This window comes from Sapajus apella, unplaced genomic scaffold, assembly GCF_009761245.1.
Source record: "Sapajus apella isolate SASKATOON/1434 unplaced genomic scaffold, GSC_monkey_1.0 scaffold24, whole genome shotgun sequence".
NCBI classification, from domain to species: domain Eukaryota; kingdom Metazoa; phylum Chordata; class Mammalia; order Primates; family Cebidae; genus Sapajus; species Sapajus apella.
The window spans coordinates 20,943,762-20,967,976 of record NW_022436964.1 but is presented as its reverse complement, the minus strand read 5'-3'; the positions used below and the strand labels follow the sequence as shown (position 1 = coordinate 20,967,976).

Genomic DNA, 24,215 nt, shown 5'->3' with positions numbered 1-24,215 from the left:
ATGACATGTCAAATATTTACTATTAAAGTTCAACTGTTTGAGGAAAACTTCGTATTTTGGTTCCATTTCAGAAGAGTTTAGGGCATTTAAGTTAGGACTACTGCCACATTGATAGATTTTTTTAAATATAAAAATAGTAATTTTATCTGTTTATAAAAGGAAATATTCATAGTAGTACATGAAAAACAAAATGGAAATTGTTTATAATTCTACCACACAAGTATAACCGAAGTTAAACTTTTGGTATATTTCCTTTTAACTTCTAACTGTATATGTCCAAATATATCCTATGTGCAGAAGAACATGTAAAAGATATATGCACAATTTATTTAGCAAAACCCCCACTATGTACCCCTAGAAAATAGGAAATAGATCATTACTAGTATCCTAAAAACTAGTTCTCAAGAGCATTCCCCCTCCCTCCCTGAGGTTATCATTATTGTAACTTTTGTCTTCTTAATTATTCCTTTGTTTCTTTGGTTTTACTGCATATATATGTATCCTTCAACAGTATACTTAATTCTGCCTGTTATTAAAAAAATACTTTATGGCTGGGCATGGTGGCTCATGCCTGTAATCCCAGCACCCTGGGAGGCCAAGGTGGGTGGATCACCAGAGGTCAGGAGTTCAAGACCAGCTTGGCCAACATGGCAAAACCCCATCTCTACTAAAAATACAAAAATTAGCCGGGTGTGGTGGCGCACACCTGTAATCCCAGCTACTCGGATGGCTGAGGCAGGAGAATTGCTCCAACCCAGGAGGCAGAGGTTGCAGTGAGCCAAGATCACACCACTGTATTCCAGCCTGGGTGACAGAATGAGTCTCCAACTCAAAAAAAAAAAAAAGGCACACACACACACACACACACACACTCTCTCTCTCTCTCTCTCTCTCTCTCTCTCTTTCTCTCTCTCTCTCATATACTTATAAAGTACTATATATACTTAAGAAGTATATATATACTTTAAAAGAAATACAAAATATGAACTTTGATACTAGATATATCTATTTAGTCTCTACCTAGACAGATATATCACTCTGTGGTTTGTTTGATTCACTCTATTTTTTTAATCCAAGCTGATGTTGGCTAGTATTTTATAGAATGAATATACAGGTTGCATATAAGACATGCTTGGTACCAGAAGTTTTTCAGATTGTGAACTTTTTCAGATCTGGGAATATCTGCATTATACTTACCAGTTGAACATCTCTAATTTGAAAACACAAAATGTGTATTTCCTTTGAGTGTCATGGCAATGCTCAAAAGTTTTGGATTTTGGAACATTTTGAATTTTGGATTAGGAATACTCAACCTGTACCAAAATTTATTCACTGTTCCCAGGCTTTTTGCTATTATGAACAATCTACCATAAACATTATGGCAACCTAATGCACACGTGTTAAGAGTTTTTCAAGGGAAGCAGTTCTCTTTACAGTCTTGAAAATTATTGAGGACCCTAAAGAGCTTCTGTTTATGTGAGTTATATCTGTCAGTATTTACTGTTAGAAATTAAAACTGAGGAATTTAAAAAATATTAACTAAAAATAATGACAAACTCATTATACCACCATTAGTAAGATTTTTATTAAAAAAAAAATTGTTTGCCAAAACAAAAAAAGTTAGTGAGAAGAGAGCTGCTTTTCCTTCAGTTTTTCTAAATCTAAATCTAATAATGTCTGGCTTTACAGAAGATGGCTAGATTCTCATATTTGTACTTTCACATTAATCTCTACTGTATACTACTGAGAGAATGAAAATGAAAATAAAAAAATAACATCTTAGTTTGTACTTCTGCATTAATCTCTATTGTACACTACTGAGAGAATGAAAATGAAAATAAAAAATAACATCTTGGTATTATTATGAAAATAGTCTGGACTCAGGACTTCCTGAAAAGGTCTTGAACTCCCTCAGGGGTCCCTGGACCACACCTTGAGAATCTACTCTCTAGGTTGTATACACCTAGGAGAATTTCTGGGTGTTAAGGTAGGCACTTGTTGAACTTTACTAGAAAATATTGCAAAGTGGTTGTTCCAATTTATACTTCCACTAGCAGTGAATGCAAATTCTTATTGCTCTACTTCTTGGGCAGCTTTTAAATTATTACTAATCTTGTGAGTGTGAAATGTACTTAATCTTTATAGACATCTATTTTTCTTCAACATGGCCAACATCCTCTAGTATGTACTGCTTCTTGTGAATTTATAATATAAGCATTTCTTCAGCTCACTACAAATGATCCATTAATATAATTTTAAAGAATGCATAATATTCTATGTACCATAGGTATTTTTAAATATTCCCTTAACTGATGAATTTTTAGGTTGCTTATTTTTTCTTTATAAAAGTCTGATTTTTCATTAAACTGTTAAATTCTACACATGAAGAATGCTGTATCTATTTTGCTTAACAGCGCATCCTGAGCATCTGAAACAGCTGTGCTTTGCATCAGGCACTCAATATTTACTGAATGAATTAATGATGGAACACAAGTTTCCTGAATACATACATTCCTTTGAATGAGTCTCAATTTCATACATATGCTATAGTACAACCTCTTATATAGCTCTTGTAAGCCTAAATTAGCATGAAATTAGCAATATAAATTTTCTTTTCACAAGAAAATCTACAGAATTTAGCTTGTGGCATACTGCTTGGATGCTTTCTATTGATATGAATAGAACAAAGAGGTCTCAGCTAATTACTTACTTTGGCTTTCTGGAAAAATAAACGAAAACACCCTCTTGGATCCACATTACAGTTTTTGGCCATTTCCATAATAAACTGCATTACAACGGCCTGATGTGCTATTTGTTCCATTAAAGCCCCTTTCTGAAAAGAAACAGATTTAAATGATATAATAAATATATAAATATATTTAATTGGCATACTGATTCAAATTTTGAATTTTTAGAATACTTTTGATTTACTCTCTTTAGTTTTAAGTCAAATACTTTACAAACATATAAACAATATATCTTAGGGTTCTTTTTTTGATAATTTGTATGTGGACCAGAATAACTAATGGAAGACCATGCTCTGAACTTGATTTAATACTGTGATTACTGTCTGGATTTTAAAAAAATATGACTTTCTGCCAGGTATGGTGGTGGCTCACGCCTGTAATCCCAGCACTTTTGGAGGCTGAGGCGGGCAGATTACCTGAGGTCAGGAGTTTAAAACCAGCCTGAACAATGTGGTGGAGTCCCATCTCTACTAAAAATACAAAAATTAGCCAGGCATGGTGGCAGGTGCCTGTAATCCCAGTTATTCAGGAGGCTGAGGCAGGAGAATCACTTGAACCCGGAAGGTGAAGGTTACAATGAGCCAAGATCCGTGCCATTGCACAACAACCTGGGCAACAAGAGTGAAACTCTGTCTCTCTCTCTCTATATATATATACACATATATATATACACACACACACACACACACACATGACTTTCAGGCCAGGTGTGGTGACTCATGCCTGTAATCCCAGCACTTTGGGAGGCCGAGGCGGGTGGATCACTTGAGGTCAGGAGTTTGAGACCAGCCTGGCTAACATGGTGAAACCCTGTTTCTACTAAAAATACAAAAAAATTAGCTGGGCATAGTGGCACATGCCTGTAATCCCAGCTACTTGGGAGGCTGAGGCAGGAGGATCACTTGAACCTGGGAGGCAGAGGTTGCAGTTAGCCAAGGTTGCACCATCGCACTCCAGGTTGGGCAACAAGAGTGAAACTCCATCTCAAAACCAAAAAAAAATAAATAAAATAATAAAACACTTTCAAATTAGTTTGAAAAAAGATTATAGTACATGGAAACAGGAGAGACAGGGGTAGAGTGGCAGAGAAAGTATAGTGGAAAAGCCTCTGCATGCTAACTCAAACAACAACAAAATCCCACATTAAACTCAAGCACATCTGAAAGCAAAAAATGGTAATTCCATCTAATGACCTTCCTGCTTTCTTTTAAAGGGCATAATATAGAAAACAGAACAAAACATCAATAAAGTATGAAATCAGATTTCCACTAAGGTACCCAGAAAGTCAAGGTTCACATAATAATACCTTCTCAGCTTCTAGGTGAAAACACCATAAAATAAGATATTTAGCAGTTTCTTCACATACAAGGTATGGATGGTCAGACAAAAATCTCTGACTATCATCCCATCGACTCAACATACCTGTAAAAAAAAGAATTGAACCATAAATGTCAAATATTTTCTTTCTTCCTATAAGGGAAGAAATACCAACCATTCTTAATTCATTAATCTCTCAATGGTATTTTTTTTTTTTTTTTTTTTTTGAGACGGAGTTTTGCTCTTGTTACCCAGGCTGGCGTGCAATGGCGCGATCTCGGCCCACCGCAACTTCCGCCTCCTGGGTTCAGGTAATTCTCCTGCCTCAGCCTCCTGAGTAGCTGGGATTATAGGCACGCGCCACCATGCCCAGCTAATTTTTTGTATTTTTAGTAGAGACGGGGTTTCACCATGTTGACCAGGATGGTCTTGATCTCTTGACCTCGTGATCCACCCGCCTCAGCCTCCCAAAGTGCTGGGATTACAGGCTTGAGCCACCGCGCCCGGCCCTCTCAATGGTATTTTTAAATGATTCTCTTTAAAGACAATGCATATTACCAGAGCAACAGATTACGGTAAATAGCAAGTGAGGGTTAATACTCTTTAAAGCAATATACAGTAGACCGGAAATAGCTTCTAAAATTCACAGAAAGCTTTATTTCAGATAATTAGTCTAGAGTGGCCAGCTCAATATTAGAAAGTCCTGCATCTAGGAACGCCCGAAGTCTTGGGCAAACTGAGAGTTAGTTACGTAAGCCATTTACTCATGAGTCTGTTATAAACAAAGTCTTTCAAAAATTAGTTAAGCATATTTGAAAATGGTTGCCATTTTGTTTCAAGATGTAAAAGAAATCCAAATACTATTTAAGGTATATCTGTACCTTTATCTAAATTAGTAGGAAATTTGGTCAAGGTTAATACCACCACCAAGAAATCATGGAACCAGCAAAATGTTAACTTTTTAATGTTGTCTAGTCAGTCTTATAAATGAATAGATTTTATTTTTCTTTTCTTTTTTTTTCCATAAAGATGAGGGTCTCGCTATGTTGCTCAGGCTGGTCTTGAACTCCTGGCCTCAAGAGATTCTCCTGGCTAGGCTTCTTGAAGTGCTGAGTTTACAGGTGTGAGCCACTGTGCCTGGCTAACTGAATAAATTCAATATAGCAGTGTTAGGTCTAGATTCTTTAGACATGATCATACAAAGAAGTCTGATATTCATGGAAATTTTGTAGAGCTGACTCAATAGTTTAGCAGTAAACCTTTCCTGTGGGCATGAAATGAACTCCTATATATTTAATTCCACATCAGTACACAAGAAAGAACAAAACTGAAGACAAATGTCCTACTGAGAATACACAGCAAAAATGCGAGTCAATTAAAAATAAATGATTAATTTTTCCTCACTTAAAAAAAGGGGATAGGGCCAGGCATGGTGGCTCACACCTGCAATCCCAGCACTCTAGGAGGTCAAGGCGGGCGGATCACCTGAAGCAGGAGTTCAAGACCAGCTTGGCCAACATGGTAAAACCCTGTCTCTACTAAAAATACAAAAATTAGCTGGGCATGGTGGCAGGTGCCTGTAATCCCAGCTGCTCAGGAGGCTGAGACACAAGAATCGCTTGAACCCAGGAGGTAGAGGTTGTAGCGAGCCAAGATTTTACCACTGCACTCCAGCCTGGGTGACAGAGCAAGACTTCGTCTCAAAGGGGATAGGCTGGGTGGGCATGATGGCACATGCCTGTAATCTCAGCACTTTTGGAGGCTGAGGCCAGAGGACTGGTGGAGTCCAGAAGTTACAGGCCAACTTGGGCAACATAGTAAGACCCTGTCTCTACAGAAAAAGTTTAAAATTAGCTGGGCATGGCAGTGTGCACCTGCAGTCCCAGCTACTTAGGAGGCTGAGGAGGCAGGATCACTTGAGAGCATAGGAGTTGGAGGCTGCAGAAGGTGTGATGGAACCACTGTGCTCCAGCTTGGCTCACTGCAACCTCTGCCTCGCAGCTTCAAACAATTCTGCCTTAGTCTCCTGAGTAGCTGGCATTACAGGCACGTGCCACCATGGCCGGCTAATTTTTGTATTTTCCTTCATCATGTTGGTGAAAGGCTGGTCGCGAATTCCTGACCCTGTGATCCACTCACCTCGGCCTCCCAAAGTGCTGGGATTACAGGCATGAGCCACCACGCCTGGCCAAATGTTAATATTTTTTAACTACCTATTTAATACCTGAGACAAATTAACACTTGACGTTGAAAAAAAATTTTTTTTTTAAATCTGAGAAATACTTACCATCACTTGATTTCAAAAATGCACACTGAATCAGTATGAAATTGAGAAGTTAAGTTACAGGTAGTTGATACAGACCTTTGTAGAAATTCTGTGGAATTTTGTAAACAAAATACTTAAAGAGAGGTGGGGTATGGTAGCTCACGCCTATAATCCCAGCACTTCTGGAGGCCCAAGCAGGAGAATCACCTGAGGCACAGAAGTTTTAGGCCAGTCTGGGCAATAAAGCCAGACTCTGTCTCTACAAAACAAAAGATAATTAGCCAGGTGTGGTAGTCCCAGCTACTTGGGAGACTGGGGCAGAAGGATTGCTTGAGCCTAAGACATTGAGGCTACAATGAGCTATGATCTTGTGACTGCGCTCCAGCCTGGGAAATAGAGCAAGACTCTGCCTCAAAAATAAATAAATAAATAAAAGAGAATCAATCACTTAGTGGAACAGAATATAGCTCAAAATAATAATATTATTTTGGAATTTGTAAACAAACTTGTATACAAATGAAAAGTAACAATCTAAGACGGTGACTGAGAAAACAGAACTTAACGGCCCAGGTTCAAATACTGGCTTCACCATTTTACCATCATGGGCAAGTCGCTTTATATACCTCCATTTCCTCATCTGTAAAATAGTATCCAACTAGGATTTTTGTGACAATTAAATGCTATTAACTCATATAAAGCACTTAGAACAGTGCCTGAGACATAGCAAATACTCGATAAATGATAAACACTAATTTAAAAATGTTTATTTATCTAATCCTTTGGTAAAGGATAATACAGTCATTTAACAACCTAGCCAAACAAATTCTTTGAATGCTTGGCCACTTTGACAAATTTAAATATTTTAATTATATGCTTTAGCCCATGTATTTCCCTAGTGAACATCTAAATCTGAATCCATCCATTAACCCTCAATATGCCACCTGATTCCTAAAATTGTCCTGAAATACACAAATACACATGTCCTTATTACTGATTTCCCTTTCCTCTTTCATTATACTGATAGAATTTTTTTTTTTTTTTTTTTTTTTTTTGAGAGACAGGGTCTTCCTCTGTTGCCTAGGCTGGAGAGCACTGGTACAACCACAGCTCATTGCAGCCTCAACCTCCTGGGCTCAAGCAAGCGTCCCACCTCAGCCTCTGGAGTAGCTGGAACTACAGGTATAAGCCACCACAACTGGCTAATTTTTTTTTTTTTTTTTTTTGGTAGAGGTGAGGTTTCACTGTGTTGCCCAAGCTGGTCTTGAACCCCTGGGCTCAAGTGATCCTCCAGCCTCAGTTTTCCAAAGTGCTGGGATTACAGGCATGATCACCATGCCAGGCCTAAAATGATACATTCTAACACATTACAATAATTCATTTTAATTTCTCTATGTACTAAAAAATCTCCCAGCTAATTTGTGAATTCCTTGAGGAAAGCTGTATGACTTTCCCATATTCCTAAACTCCAGATCTCCTATATTTCCAATCATCTACCACCATATGCATTTCTACCAATATGCCTGCACATAAATCCATCTTACATGAATCCAAACCCATATTTGTCTCTCTGCCATCCTACAATGCTTCCTAGCCTCCATGTTACTGAATCAAGCATTCTAGAAATTCCTCTGGTATTTCCATTTCTCCCACATCGAACTGATCACCAAGTCCTGTAGTTATACTACTCTGATCAATTAATATTGTGAATCACATAATGAATTTTCTAATATTAAGCCATTTTGAATTCTTAGGATAAACTCTTTGAAAATACATTTCTCAGATTATAAAAATAAAGTTTATTTATTGTGAAGAATTTTTAAAATCCAGAAAATAAAAGTTATCTGTAATTCTACCACAAGAGATGGTTATTAACATTTTGATGTATTTCCTTCCAGGCATATTTTTGAATAACTTAAAAAAAAATTAAAATCATACACATTTTATATTTATTTCACTTCATATGTAAGAGTGCTTTACATTAAATGTTTTTCAAAAATAGAATATTGATGTTTTTTAAAAGCAATAATTATTTTGAAGAAGTTGTAAATATTCAGTCAGTACAAACAAAAAAAATCCTATCATAGTATTTGCACAAATGTTTATAACTCTTGATAAAATTTCCAGTGACAACATCCTACACATTAAAAAAGGCTGAATCACAGCTAACTTTCGCTGAAAGTGAAGATGATGTGCTATGAAAAATTAGATGGCTCAAAAAAGCTTCTGACGATTATAAAACCAGTGATGTCACAGATGCATGTAACTTTGAATATAACTGTTGTGAAATTTAAAAGATAAAAGGCTTTGTTTCTAAATTAATATTTTATAAAATGTGAATTAACTAAATTAATAAATTAAATACAAATATAGGGGAAAAATCAGATTTCACTGTGTTATAATATTCTATGATATACTGTACCATTTACCATTAGGTGGTAAATTCCACCTAATTTTAAGGGTAAAAGTAGCACAAGAAAAGCAGTCAACAAATAGTGTAAGGGAAAAGTTAGGAAAAACTCTGAAGAATATAAGTACAGATCAGACCAAAGAAGCACTGTGTGAAGGCCCTATAGCCCTACACAGCCCCCTTACATACCAGGCTCATGTCATCCAAGAGTCTAGAATGCAATCCAAGTCCAGAAAGCCTCCAACTGGAAGCTTTAATTACATCTCCTATTGTAGATGTATTTAAAAAAGTATACCACAGGCTATTATCCTGAGCAAACTAACACAGGAACAGAAAACCAAATATTGCACGTTCTCACTTATAAGTGGGAGCTAAATGATAATACATGCACACACAGAGAAGGAACAAGGCACACTGGAGCTTACCAAAGAGCGGAGGGTGGGAGGAGGGATAGGATCAGGAAAAATAACTAATGGATACCAGGCTCAATACCTGGGTGAGGAAATAATCTGTACAACACATCCCCATGACACATGCTTACCTATGTAACAAACCTGCACATCCTGCACGTGTACCCCTGAACTTAAAACAAAACTTCAACGACGACAAAAAAACTCAAAGGAGTTATACCAATATAGTCATCATTTTGCTAAGCTTTCTTCTATTATCACAATAAGCATACATCAGAAACCTTCCATAAAGCAGGCACAAGTTTTTACTGTCTAGTCTACAGCACTATCAACTCTGTGCCATAATTCAGTCTACAGGGATTTTTATTATCTCATCATTCCCCATGACTACAAGTTGGTTCACTCCCCATAGATGGAATTGGGTAAAGCAAAAATTGCAGGTATTCCAGGTCCCTTGTTAAGATATATCTATGCCAGAGTGGGAAATAAAACACATGAAAATTTTGGGAGCCTACTACCTTCATACCATTCCTGGGGAATCCAAAGTGCTGTGGCAACTAGTGTATCTCCTCTGAAGTAAAAGGCAATATGCATTTCCACTAAGAAACAGGTACAATGTGACTCTGGAAATGGCTATTGATCTGGCTGGGTGTGAAAACAGCAACGCTCTGGTGTTACAAGATAATATATGGGAAGCTCACAACACACAATGGCAAAATGATTGCTTATTAATCACCTGCAGATGTTAAGTCAGTCTTTTTCCTCAACTATCTCATTATTTGCACCACAGTTTCATAAACTCAGGGGTCATGGTGGCACAGGTTTGAGATTATGCAGATTGAACAGTGTAGGCTTTTCCCATTAAGGATGTTCCAGTACTCTAATCCAGTTTAGCGACTGAACACCTAATTTGCCAGTAGCAAAAAACACCAAAATCTCAATATGGCACAATGCACTGCAGACATCAGTCAGTGATCAAGTAGCAGGTTAATTACCTTGGTTCCATTTCATCTCAGAGGGCCTGGTAATTCCTCACTTGAATGAGCCCACTCTAGATCTGGAAGTGCCCTCCCTCCTTGCCATGCCTTCAATCAGTAATACATCTGTAGTCTTACTAAATGAATTAATCACCACACCACATTATTTTTTGACCCAAAAACTCATTTTAGAGCAAAAGAAATAAGACTGTAGGGTTCATGAAATTCACTGTTCTCATCATGAACATTACTACCCAGAAGCAGCAGGTTTTATAAAATGGTGAAATGGTTTACTGAAGATTTATAGTGCCAGATGGGTTACAACACTTTGTATTATTTGGATATTTTCCTACACAAAATTGCTCTGAACAAGGCACTCAGCTTACAGTAAAAGTGAAACTGTTTCTCATTTACTAGGTTTCTCAGGGCTTCAAAGCAACCAGCTTTCAGAGTGCCAACTGGGTGAAAACACCTTGAGGAATATTGTTTCACCAGATCCAGTACGTGCTCTGAAAGAGCAATCGGTATATGGTAGTATTTTTCTTTCAGCAGAAAAACATGGGCCTAGAAAGCAAGAACTGTAGGCGGGAGTGGCAACTCACATATCACAACTAAGATTCATGTGCAAATTTTTTGCCTTCTATCCTTATGACTCAAGGCTCTGCTCATTTAAAGATTTCACTATCCATCCAAGGGAGGCCTGTGTATTTATTTTTTTCCTATTATAAATAATGCCACATTGATTTTATGTAGAAAAACTTTGTCCTTATTTCTTCAGGTACTATTCTTGAGTTAAATACAGTCTTTTTTCTTTTTTTAAAGTAAAAAGTATGAGCAAAGTGAATATTTTATTAACAATTTGCAAGAAAGGAAGGGAAAAAATTGAAAGTAATATTTTGTATTGACATAACTGAAGCATAAATGAAATAAAAAACTTTAGGTAAAAAAAAAAAAACACCAATAGAAAAAGGATTTCAAAATACCATTTAAAAAGTTCATGAACATATTACAAATAAAAACCATGTTTACTAAATTAACAAACTACTTGGAATTAAAAGTTTTAAACCTTAACCACCAACACTTCCCAGTAGCATTTTCATGCCAGCAGTATCATACTGCCTATAATTCTCAGAACACACCATGCTGTTTCCTAACTGCCTTTCTCATGCTGTTGCTGTTGGCTTGCCTCCTTTATACATGAAAAACTCCTATCTGTTGCTCAAAATCAAGTGCAGACGCTGGCTCCTCTGGGAGGCCTTAACTTGTATCAACCACTCTCTTACCCCTTTTCCACAGTAGAAAAAAACTATTTTTCAGTTATTTATATATACATTTCTATTACTATATTTATCCGAGTAACAGTTCAAGGATCTGCCTGAATTATGAAGCATCATATCTAAAACCTGAAAAAAATGAATACTAATCTTTTAACCAATAGATAATTAGATTCCAAGAAAGCAAAGAAGAAAATGAAAAAAGCAAAGACTAGCTAGGAAATGGAAAGAGGCTATGGAATACATAAAGTGGCCTTAGAATGTAGTACTATGTAATAATAATTTTGCTTCTCTTTGCCATTTGGTTTGCTCTGTCAATTAATTTTATTTATAACAAAAACAAATTCTAAAACAAGATCTATACAGCTGTGCCAGAAGTAATTACAAAACTGGAGTTTGCCACTTTTCTTTTTGCCTCTCATTTTATAAATCCATTTATTGCACATGTACATATGATACCAAACATTACAAAGAAGGAAACCCAAGTAGACTTACCAAAATGTCTGATTTTTTGCTCATATTTTTGCATAAATGATTCTGATTTATCTTCAACTTCTGTTTCTTTTCTTTTATCTTGATTAATAAAACTCTAAGAAAAAATTTCAGAAACTTAAATCAGATTTTAAATTCTAATTGAATCTTCTTTCTCAGATACTGAATACCTAGCAATTCTTCCTATAGACAATATATGTGGTATAGTATCATACTGATACCACATGATTAAATTCATCTGTTAAACTATTTTTTAAAATTAAAATTTTCTTATATGGGAGCCTTATTAATTTTGTTTAAAATCATGTATATGTGGAAAATTATAGGTTCATCTTAGAAAAGCAACTGAATTAACCTTTTTGGTAAGCTGAATCTCTCAATTAAAAGTAGGTATAGAAACATCTTTTATATTTTACATGCATAATTTACTTTTGCATTATTTATTCCCTATAAATATTTGCAACTCTTGCCTAATCTTTTGAGTTCTTGCTGGAAATAAACTCAGAAATTCAGAAATTCTAAGCATGTAAAGTATATTTACTATAAATTCTTCATTAAGACATAAACTAGAAATAGACCTTTATTGCATGTCTTTTTTTTTTTTTTTTTTTTTTTGAGACAGAGTCTTGTTCTGTCACCCATGCTGGAGTACAGTGGCACAATTATAGCTCACTGTAGCCTCAACCTCTTGGGCTCAAGTGATCCTCCCACCTTAGCCTCCAGAGTAGCTGGGACTACAGGTGTGAGCTACCATGCCCAGCTAATTTTTAAATTTTTGTAGAGATGAAGTCTTGCTCTGTTGCCCAGGCTGGTCTTGAACTCTTGAATTCAAGCAATCTTTTTGCCTTGGCCTTCTAATGTGCTGGGATTACAGGCATGCACCACTGCACCTGGCCCTTTGTTGAATTTCTAATAAACTTCTTAGAAGAGGCCAAACAGTTTGATTCTTAAAGTCAAGTACAAATTTCTATTAAGGAAGTGCTTATTTTCATTTAAATAAGTCATAAAATACACCAAGAATAAAGTTTGTGTCTAGCTAGAAAAACTAGCAGAAGTTTCTTAGAACATTGTGTGATCACATTTATACTGTTATCATCACTGCCAAAAATGAAAATTGCAAACTAGATCACTGCCAGTTTACAATCAGGAAGCACTCAAAAGTTGACATAATTCATAATAAAACATTTTGTTCTGGCTGGGCACAGTGGCTCACGCCTGTAATCCCAGCACTTTGGGGGGCCGAGGCAGGTGGATCACCTGAGGTCTGGAGTTCAAGACCAGCCTGGCCAACATAATGAAAATCCATCTCTACTAAAAATACAAAAAAATTAGCTAGGTGTGGTGCCAGGCACTTGTAATCCCAGTTACTCGGGAGGCTGAGGTATGACAATGACTTGAGCCCAGGGGGCAGAAGTTGCAGTGAGCCAAGGTCATGCCATTGCACTCCAGCCTGGGCAACAACAGTAAAAGAGGGTCTCAAAAAAATAATATATTTTTTTCTTTATATAGTCTGCCGATCTAAAGTCTATCTACAGTCTAGATAGATCAGCACTGTCCAATAGAAATATAATCCAAGTTGCAAATGTAATTTAAATGTAATTTAAAGTTTTCTATTAGCCACATTAAAAAGCAAAAAGAAACAGATGACATTGATACATTATTTTATTTATCCTAACATATCCAATCTGTTATCATTTCAACATGTAAGCAATACAAAACAATTATTAATATTTTACTTTTTTTGGTACTAAGTCATTGGAATCTGGTGTGTATTTTACATTTATAGCACATCTCAATTCAGACTAGCCACATTTCAAGCAGTCAATAGCAAATGTGGCTAGTGGCTATCAAGTTGGATAGCATAGATCTAGACCAGTTCTCTCAAGTCTCAAGCTCCCAGACAAAACCAGTGTAGGATTTTGAGCAAATAACTGGAACATAAAGATAGTCCTAATTAATTTGTGAGATAAACGTAGGCTATCTTAGAACCTAAGTTTAAAGAAATATTTTCTTTGTGACCATTGTGTTAAAAGAGAGACATTAATTTTACAAAACAAGAAATATTACTTTGAACATTCCTTCTGGAAGAAAAAATTATTTTAATAGTTTTGGGATATAAATGCAGAACAGAAAATAACAAGAAGATGCACCCCTTTCAAACAATATATACAGATAAAGCAAATGATTCAGATAAAGAATAATCCTATTGTGGAAGGGGAGAAAAAGTATATATAAATTAGTACAGGCACAGAGAAAGTTCAGAGAGATATGACTCACTGTTAAAGTACTGATAGGATTAGTGGTGATGTACATTTATCTATGTGTGTTACTGACTGCTGTAGCAGAACTAGAGCTGGTCCAGGGAAAGGCAATTAAGAATGCTCATGAGGGTAGGTGAAAGCCAGGAGGACAATTAACAAGTACGTTACATGCTAAGAAGTCTAGAAAATGATGGTAAAAGATAAGATTCATTGTGGACTTACACAAAAAATGAGCAGTCTTTCCCTGAAACTTGAGGGTGAAGTACTAATATAAAGAAGTACCACTTGACAAATTAGTAGAAAATGACTGAATTTCATTGCCCCATAGGTTACAGACTAAAGATTTAAATACTTATTTTCTAGGTGCTACATTTCATGTCTTCAAAGGAGTGTAGATTACACACATGAATGTATTTGTTAAAATTTTACACCTTCCTGCAGTAAAACAAAGTCTAAAGCAGAGTAAAAAAAAAAAAAAAGAAAAAAAGATTTTACACTTAAGATTTGTGCATCTCAAAGTATGTAAATTTTACCCAAAAATTAAACAAAAAGTAACAATAATATGCAGGAATGGGTGTAGTGGAAGGTACAGATGAAATGAGAATGGCAGAATGATGACAGCTGTTGATGCGGACTGAGGGGTTCATCTGTTTACTTTGTGTATGTTGAAATTTTCCACAAAAAAAAGGTTGAAAACAGGTTTAAAGTCCAAATTCACTCCTAGATGAAATATCCATGGGCTAATTAAGGAAAATAAGGAAATTTGAAGGCCTCTTTCTCCCTATTCTCTGATGTTTCAGGCCTAAAGAACACTCACAGTAGATAACATACAAAATACACCTTTGTGGTAAAGCTAAAAGCTTTTAGCGTCTGTGAACTGTGTTTCTTTCAGCCATTATGGGATAGTGAAAAAAATCAACACCAAAATATCTGTACTCATCAGCATGTTCACAGACTTCTTTATAAATGTTTCTCCAAATAAGGCTTAATATACACTATTTTTCTTTTTCTTTCTTTTTTTTTTTTGAGATGGGTTCTCACTGTTGCTTAGGCTGGAGTACAGTGGCATGATTTCGGCTCACTGCAATCTCCACCTCCTGGCTTCAAGTAATCCTCCTGCCTCAGCCTCCTAAGTAGCGGGGACTACAGGCACACGCCACCATGCTCAGTTAATTTTTGTATTTTTTGTAGAGACAGGCTTCCATCACATCACCCAAACTGGTTTTGAACTCCTGGACTCAAGTGATCCGCCTGCCGTGGCCTCCCAAAATGCTGGAATTACAGGTGTGGACAACTGAGCCTGGCCTATTTTTCAATACATATCATTTTATTTCACATTTAAAACATTCGTTCATGAAGTTATTAGGCTTTGCCTTTTCCCCCCTTTTCAAGCATTTGAAAATCAATATCTAGAAACTTTAGTTTTCAAATGGAATACTGAGGTATAAAACCCTGAAGTCTGAAGAACACGTGGTTTTAAAAGTGTAAGCCTTCATTCTTAAAGGCACTTAATAAACGATATTCAACACTTCTCTTTATCTTATCTCTCAATCCCACAGTCAGGAATTTTTCACATTTAACCCACCACTAAGTTATCAAGTCACTCTACTCATTTTTCTAGTTTCTTCATTTATAAAAATAAGGTGGTTGAATTAAAGGAGCTCTAAAGTAGTGATAATCAATGTAGTGGGTACAAAATATGAGATGTGGAAGAAAATATTTCATAATTCATATATTTTCTTATCCCTATAAATATTAAATTTTTCTGAATGTTATTTAATATATGTAATATTTGTTGGGCAGTACATTTATATAAATATGTATTGGAGACTGGTCAATTAACTGCCTGGAGTCTGGAGTTCTAGAGCAAGTGCTTTGAGACTTTTTGACTTTCATAAACTTTTCAAGTACCTTTCATTAACTGCCAAAATTGGGCACTGTTTACGGGATTCTGCTGCTTTGCTACCAAATATGCACAACTGGTTTGCACAAACATGTAAGTTTTTCTTCTTTCATTACGGCTCAACAAAAGGTCATACCTTATTAAAAACATCCTTGCTAATGGCATCCATGCTCCACAGACACATCTTCTCTCTTTGTACCAAAGCCTCTTCTTTCTGTCGCCACTCTTCTTCCCGTTGCCTCAGTTCTGATACTGCTGTTTGTGCTTTGGCATGCTCCTGATCCAAGGACTCAGAATTATGCAGTGCTAAGCTACCAAGTTTCTGTTGAGCTTCAGCGAGATTCCACTTGCACGCTACAGAGCTCTTCACAAACTCTTTCTGCTTTTGGCAAGCCAATTCAATTCCATGGCTATACATCTGGATAAATACAATATTTGTAAGAAATGAAGAAAGCAATGGATGTTTATACAACACACTTCAATTTCTTTTTAATTCAAAGGATTTCTGTATAATAATTTGGTACATAGTATATCCTGTGTTCTAGATCTGCAGTCATGTTTTTATATCTTAGTCCTTATTTCATCAACTAGATTCTAAACTTCTTTGTTAATTTATGTCCATCCCCTGACAACAGCAACAAAAAGCCTGGCAACTATCACAGTGTCATGCATAAAGCTAGTGCTTAACATTTAATTAATAGTCTTCATAATCCTCAACAAACAGAATAATGAGAATGAAGTTTAAATCTAGTTCACCACCTCAATACTCAACATGCTGACAAACAGACCTTTACAATTTTGTTCTGCAAATTCGTCACTCCAAAAAACCTCCTTTCATCTAGAAGTAACTGTTTCTTGGTTTCTATTTTCTATCTGTATAGTTCCAATCCTTGGTGATTTGAGAAATCCTTACTGGAAATTTCTATTTATAATTGATTATATCAGATAGATATCCTTTAACTTATTCCTAATCAAAATAGGCAAAGTTAAATTTCTTTGAAGCGCCAATGGTCTATCATGCTGACTGTACTACTCAGAAGCAGTAGTAATTAGTTTTAATATTTACTTAATTACTACATGTAAAGTACTGTTATACACATTCAATTCCCTATATTCCTTGGCTCTTTAAAACAAAAGCTGAAGGTACATTCTTCATGACTTCTTAGTCAAATGTAGATCAACTTCAAACTGCTTATTCAGAATAATTTCTCTCCAATCTGTTCCCATATCTGGATTACTCTTCAAGCCCTGATTTTGGGAGACCGAGGCAAGTAGATCACCTGAGGTCAGGAGTTCAAAACCAGCCTGGCCAACATGGCAAAACCCCGTCTCTAATAAAAATACAAAAAATATTAGCCAGATGCTGTGTGGGCTCCTGTAATCCCAGCTACTCTGGAGGCTAAGGCAGGGGAATCACTTGAGCCTGGGAGACAGGTTGCGGTGAGCCAAGATTGTGTCACTGCACTCTAGTCTGGGTGACAGAGTCAGACTCTGTCTTGGGAAAAAAAAAAATTAGAAAAAGAAGGAAAGATGACAATATTCTAAGAAAAGTAATATGGATACATAGAAATATCTTGAATTTTCAAATCATTTGGGAGCAAATATTCTTTTTTCAACTCAAACAATTCTAAAAATAATTTATGTCTAAATTCTCCACAAACTACCCAGACAACATTTGGCCATTTGGGCAAACTATCCAACATGTGATTAAATAAAATATTAGTTTTATTAAGTTTTAGAGGGACATTAAACATGGTCTTTCTTTACATTAATTGGATCTCAGAACTACATATCACGTACTACATTAAGGAGTCTAGATCCCCCCATTTGACAAAATTAAGCCAAAGCTGTTTTTTAAATATTATACAATGTTAATCAATTAAACATTTTATTTTTTCCAAATATTCCAATCTAAAAATTTAAGTCTTTTTTTTTTTTTTTTTGAGACAGAGTTTCACTCATGTTACCCAGGCTGGAGTGCAATGGCGCGATCTCGGCTCACTGCAACCTCCACCTCCTGGGTTCAGGCAATTCTCCTGCCTCAGCCTCCTGAGTAGCTGGGATTACAGGCACGCACCACCATGCCCAGCTAATTTTTTGTAGTTTTAGTAGAGACGGGGTTTCACCATGTTGACCAGGATGGTCTCGATCTCTTGATCGCGTGATCCACCCGCCTCGGCCTCCCAAAGTGCTGGGATTACAGGCTTGAGCCACCGCGCCCGGCCAAAAATTTAAGTCTTAAAGCCAGCAAGACCAATAGGTAGATGTGTAATAAACACATGAACTTAGAATTAATAATCACTTTGCAAATTTTTTTTTGAGATGGAGTTTTGCTCTTGCTGCCCAGGCTGGAGTGCAGTGGGGTGATCTTTGCTCACTGCAACCTCTGCCTCCTGGGTTCAAGTGATTCTCCTGCCTTAGCCTCCAGAGTAGCTGGGATTACAGGCACGCTCCACCACATCGGGATAATTTTGTATTTTTAGTAGAAACGGGGTTTCTCCATCTTGGTCAGGCTGGTCTCGAACTCCCAACCTCAGGTGATCCACCTGCCTTGGCCTCCCAAAGTTCTGGGATTACAGGCGTGAGCCACCATGCCTGGCCCACTTTGCAAATTTTAGTACCATTTAAAGGTGGTTTCAGACAAAGTTTTACAGTACTTCACAGGGTAGGTAGTGCAGTAGGTGGGAAAATACACCGGACTAGGAGTGGTAAGTGGGTTCTAGTTTTAACTTGGGCACTAACTAGTTATACGGCCTCTGGGAAATCACTTTTAATGAGAGAGACAAGCTTACTCACTTCTAAAATCTCTTCCAGCTAAACGAATTTATAAGTGCACAAGTAAGAAACTTACAGATATTTCTCTAGATTACTTCTGTGATTCAACCACAATGCACTGAAATTCTTGACACCTTTTTTTCTCTTCATATGCCTTCAAAATTGACAATGGTACTTGCTGTTCACTCTTTCTTCCCCTTCTCTCCCTAACACATCGTGTGCTTATAATACATTTTGATATAAAGATGACACTAGTGATCCAAAATTAGAGGGTGACTAACGACAGACCCATCAACTCTCATTCTGTCCTCCTAAAAAAATGTCTTGTAGTTCCTCAGTGACTAGCTGGCCACAGTACAGACTGTGGTTATGAAACAGCATTTTTCTCTGTGTGAAGCCAACTAACTCCGTTAGCTGGGCATAAGATCGATAATCTCATGCTTACTGGCAAACAGTTTAACTCATCCTCACTTAACATCTAGCAAAATAAGTTGAGAGGAAAACTACTCTTAAATCTGTTACACTCTTGGGAACCCCATTTTGCAAGAAGGGGGCAGAACACATAGTAGTGTTTAGTCTGTGATCCTCAAATATACATCCAAAACACACATGGATTTGGAGAAAAAAACAGGACAAGGTGATATGAGTATGTATCTCCTAAGATAGGTCCCTGAAAAAAGGCTTAATAGTATATATCACATTTGGATACGTTTCAAACGCAGGAAGGCAAGAAAGCTGGATTGAAAACACAAGTAAGTATCAGGAACCTAAGAGAAGTCTGAAGGAAAAGGCAAGTATTTGCATATGTATTTTCACTGGAGAATGATGTGAAGCAAAACTAAAAAAACAAAATAGTAAGGCAAAAACAGGCGAATGGGAGAGGTGTACGCCAGCGTCAAAAGCAAGGTTTAAAGAATTTAATCAGTTGTCGATATGGGTGAAACAGAATGTGAAATCTTTGTCAAGACTCAGTGTGATGTTGAACTGCAACCATTCACTGTGCCTATCAACTGTGCACAAGTATGCTAAAGCCTTTAACAGAATAAAGTGCTCGGGGAAAATCTCTCACAAGAGGACAAAGGGTCAATGCTACCGCACGGGCCGCCCCCAGTCTAGGTGCTGACAGGAAGGGGAGATGGAGGAACGTCTTCCAAGCGTGAGAAGCAATCAGCCAAGGTGGAAAAAAAAGGTGTGCGTAGAGGTGGAGGTTGGTAATATACGGCCACTCCGTTCCCCCTCCGAAGATGCTATAAAAGGGGTGGGATGGCATCAGGCATCAGGTCCCCGGCACCCGGCCCCCAGCAGTGAGGTGGGCGCAAAAAAGACGTACGAGAGGGTCTGGGAGACGCGGGATTCCAGGGGTTTGGCGAAAGCACCACTCCATCCCTCCGCAGAACGCGGCCCCCTCTCACCTGGGCGCTGCCGCCCGGCAGCTGCGGGCAGCGGGGAGAACTGGGGGACACATCCAAGTCACTCTCTTCCTCAGCCTCACCCTCGGCCCGAGGGAGGCTCCAGGGTCCCGGAGGCGGCCACGGTTGCTCCATGTCCGGCTGCCCCGGGTCCTACAACCGCCCCCGGCCCTACAACTGCCACTGCCAACTGACTTGGCGTGAGTGGAACCTGCTGCGCCGAGCCAGAAGCCCTAGCCGGCCGGGGCCGTTACCCAGAATCCCTCTACTGGCCGCGACGCCAATGCACACCCCGCGATAGCCTGGGCCTCGCCACCGGCGGACAGCGGAAGAAATAGTCGGCATGGTGCGTCACTTCCTGTTGGGGCGGCTCTGTGGAGGCGCGTTCCTGGACCTGCCTGTAGGGGCTGGATCTGCAATTATATTCCTGTTTTAAGCACCGTTCTTTGGAGTATTTCGGCACTGGAGCTTTAACAGCTGATGGCGCTGTGGGTGGAGAAACGTTTGTTCGGTAGTGTTAGATATTGCTATGTGCTGTTCCCTACGCCAAAAACGGCGGGTCCTGGCTGCCGGGAGGTCCTGAGACCGGGTGTCCACTTTGCATGTTGCTTCAAAATTGCGACTCATTCCTTTACATTGACATTGAAACCAGTGATTCTAAGGCAGAGCTGGGGTGGGAGGAGGAAAATTTTGAGTAAGCGGAGCCAATTTTCCTCTCATTTCTAATTACAAGCAAAAACAGAATTCTGAGAAACTTGGTTGGTTGGAGGAGTACACCAAAAATAAAGTACCGGAGCGAGCACGGGTTCAAAAAATTAGGATCAGTACCGCTAATAGCGAATGTATAAGGAGGGCTTCCTGTATTCCTACGTATCTTGTTTAAGCCTAAAGATATGTGCTCTCTCTATCCCCTTTTTTTGAGGCGAGGAAATAGACCCGACATGCCCGAGATCATACATTTTACGAGGAAGAGGTAGGATCCAGCCCAGGGAGTTTAACTTAACTTGCACGTTTAACAATCAGGTCTTGCTGCCCTACTCATAGAGACCCAAATAAAAACAACACGACGACATTTTTTTCCCATGTATTTAGATTGGCGAATTTGTGAAGTCGCTTAATACCAAATGTATACCAAGACGTAGGGAAATGATGTAAGAATGTCATTCGTGTAACCTTTTGGGAGTAGTGATTTGACAATGTGAAAGGCTTGAGCAGATTGATTCAGCAATTTCACCAAAAAAGTATGCAACAGTTATTTTTGCACCAATATCCAAAGATTTATCTACAAAGATTTTTGGCAGCAATTGTGTGTGTGTGTGTGGGGGTGGGGAGTAAGTAAGAAAAGCATTCTAGTTGTCCATCAATAGAGAAACTTAAATTATGGAATCTTAATACAATGGGAAATTATCTGTTTTTTAAAAAGTAAATTGTAGCAAAATATGCTGATACAGAAATACCTCCTAAAGGTATTGAATTTTTAAAAAGCAACTTGCCGAATTAAACATATGTGTGTAGGTATACAGAGAGAGGGGAAGAGAGATTGTATTTGTTTGTGTGCAGAGAGAGTGTGAGTGTGTGTGTGTGTGTGTGTGTGTGTGCGCGTGTGTGTCTAGAACATTCCTGGAGGCTATACAGGAAACTGAATGAATGATTACCTCTGGTAGGTGAGCCTGGGAAGGAAAGCTTCTGAGGATCTTTCCTTTCCACATTTAGCTTCTCTGTACTGTGCTGTTTGAATATTTTTCCAATTAAAGTATACTATAATAATAATTATAACAGTACCAGATTACCATAAAATTAATTAATTACAAATAAAAGCTCAGAATCACTTTCGCACCTAACCCTTTTGAATTTAGGGATGAAAGTCACAGAAGAGACTGGAAAGGGAGGAAAAAAAGAAAAGGAAAACATTTTTATTTTTGTTTCCATGAAGCCATAAGGTGCTTTGAATAGTGCCTAGCGTAAAGTAAGCCCTATAGAAACGCTGATGCCGTTGTTTTTTCTCATACCTCTTTCACTACTTCTCCTTAGTCTTCTTCCCTCCTAGCTGATCTCTAATTTTAGAGTTCCTCATATTTTGGCCAGTGGGGAGAATCCTGTCTATTCCTGCGGCTTTAAATAACATCTGTGTATCTATAATTCCCAATTTGAAATCCAAGTCCTGACCTTACCCCTGTGCTCCAGACTCATGTCTACCTGCTTCTTTGACATCTCTTTTTGAATGGTTCATACACATCTTAAATGTAATACATCCAAACCCTTGATGTCAACCCCTTCTCCAAACTCTGTCTTCTCCGTGTCAATCAATGGCATCACCATCCAGTCCAAAACCTAGAGTTCAGCTTAGTTCCTCCCTCTCCTTTACCTCTCACACCAACAACAAGTCCTGCTGTTTTTACCCCCAAATACACCTTGAATCTATGTACTTCTCTCCATCTTTACTGCATCCTCCCTAGGCCAGAATACTATGATTGCTTCTAAGAACTACTGTAGTAGTCTTCCTTGCTTCTGTTCCACTCTTGCTCCTTACAGTCTCTTCATACTCTTGCCAGAGACATTTTTTTAAAATACACAAATCATACCATGTCTCACTCCTGCTGTATCCATTATATGCTTTCAATGCGAATAACTAAAGCCCCAGCTAAAAGAAACCTAAACTGTAAGGACACTTATTGTCTATTTAACAAAAAGAATTATCCCAGGATAGGCTTAGCAGTTCGAAGATCTCATTAAAGATTCAGGTTCAGGCCAGGTGTGGTGGCTTACATCTGTAATCCCAGCATTTTGTGAGGCTAAGGCAGGTGGATCACTTGAGGCTAGGAGTTCAAGACTAGCCTGGCCAACAAGGCAAAGCACCGTCTCTACTAAAAATATATAAATTAGCCAGGTGTGGTGTTGTGTGCCTGTAATCCTGGGAGGTGGAGGTTGCAGTGAGCCGAGATCTCACCATTGCACTCCATCCTGGGCAACAGAGTGAGACTGTGTCTCAAACAAACAAAAAAAAGATTCAAGTTCTTTCAATTCCTATCCCTCCTCTCTATCATCCTAAATCTGTCGACTTCTCTCTTCAGCTTGTTACATCATGGTTGCAGGATGGCTGCTACAGCTGTGGACATCACATCAAAACATGGCAGAAGCTAAAGCAGGAAGAGAGAGGAGAAGGCAAAACAGCTTTATTCACTTGTGGCTCTCGTGAAGAATAAAGATATTTCTCAAAAGCTTCTAGTGAAGTCCATATATCTTACTGGCGAGAACTGGCTTAAATAAATTATGATTCATTCTCTGGAGCTGGATGCATTGCTACCTAAACAAAACTGGAGTTCTGTTAGCAAGGAGGAAGAGTTTATGGTGTAAGGTAGGCAATCACATTCTCTGCCATATCTGTTAAAGTTCCTGTGCAACCAAATGGCAGCCTAACTCCTGAATGTCAGAATGTAATTTCTTTTCTTTTCTTTTTTTTTTTTTTAGATGAAGTCTCACTCTGTCTCCTAGGCTGGAGTGCAGTGGCACGATCTCAGCTCACTGCAACCTCTGCCTCCTGGTTTCAAGCAATTCCCCCACCTCAGCCTCTGGAATAGCTGGGATTACAGGTATGTGCCACCATACCCAGCTCATTTTTGTATTTTTAGTAGAGACCGGGTTTCGCCCTGTTGGCCAGGCTCGTCTTGAACTCCTGACCTCAGGTGATCCGTCCACCTCAGCCTCCCAAAGTACTGGGATTACAGGCATGCGCCACCATGCCCGGCCCTGAGGGTCATTTCTTCTAATTTTTTTTTTTTTTTTTTTGAGACGGAGTTTCGCTCTTGTTACCCAGGCTGGAGTGCAATGGCACGATCTTGGCTCACTGCAACCTCTGCTTCCTCGGTTCAAGCAATTCTCCTGCCTTAGCCTCCCGAGTACCTGGGACTACAAGCATGCTCCACCAAGCCCATCTAATTTTTGTATTTTTAGTAGAGACGGGGTTTTACCATGTTGAC

At 38.2% G+C, this 24,215-nt stretch overlaps 1 protein-coding gene and 1 long non-coding RNA gene across 2 annotated transcripts in view; one reads left to right on the top strand and one right to left on the bottom strand.

Annotated features, from left to right (window-relative positions):
- CDC37L1 (cell division cycle 37 like 1) overlaps positions 1 to 20,573 on the bottom strand; it is a 29,182-nt gene extending 8,609 nt beyond the window's left edge. Inside the window, exons 1-5 of the mRNA XM_032291046.1 lie at positions 20,242 to 20,573; positions 16,191 to 16,472; positions 11,894 to 11,987; positions 4,054 to 4,169; positions 2,711 to 2,833 (exon numbers count right to left, since the gene is read on the bottom strand). Of these exons, the coding sequence (XP_032146937.1) occupies positions 2,711 to 2,833; positions 4,054 to 4,169; positions 11,894 to 11,987; positions 16,191 to 16,472; positions 20,242 to 20,373 (747 nt within the window). The 5' untranslated portion in view covers positions 20,374 to 20,573. The remainder of the gene's footprint in view (positions 1 to 2,710; positions 2,834 to 4,053; positions 4,170 to 11,893; positions 11,988 to 16,190; positions 16,473 to 20,241) is intronic.
- Positions 20,574 to 20,739: 166 nt separating this feature from the next.
- Positions 20,740 to 23,740, top strand: LOC116559869. The gene is made up of 3 exons (XR_004272662.1): positions 20,740 to 20,827; positions 23,310 to 23,586; positions 23,707 to 23,740. It is a non-coding gene; the product is annotated as an uncharacterized LOC116559869 (long non-coding RNA).
- Positions 23,741 to 24,215: the final 475 nt, after the last annotated feature.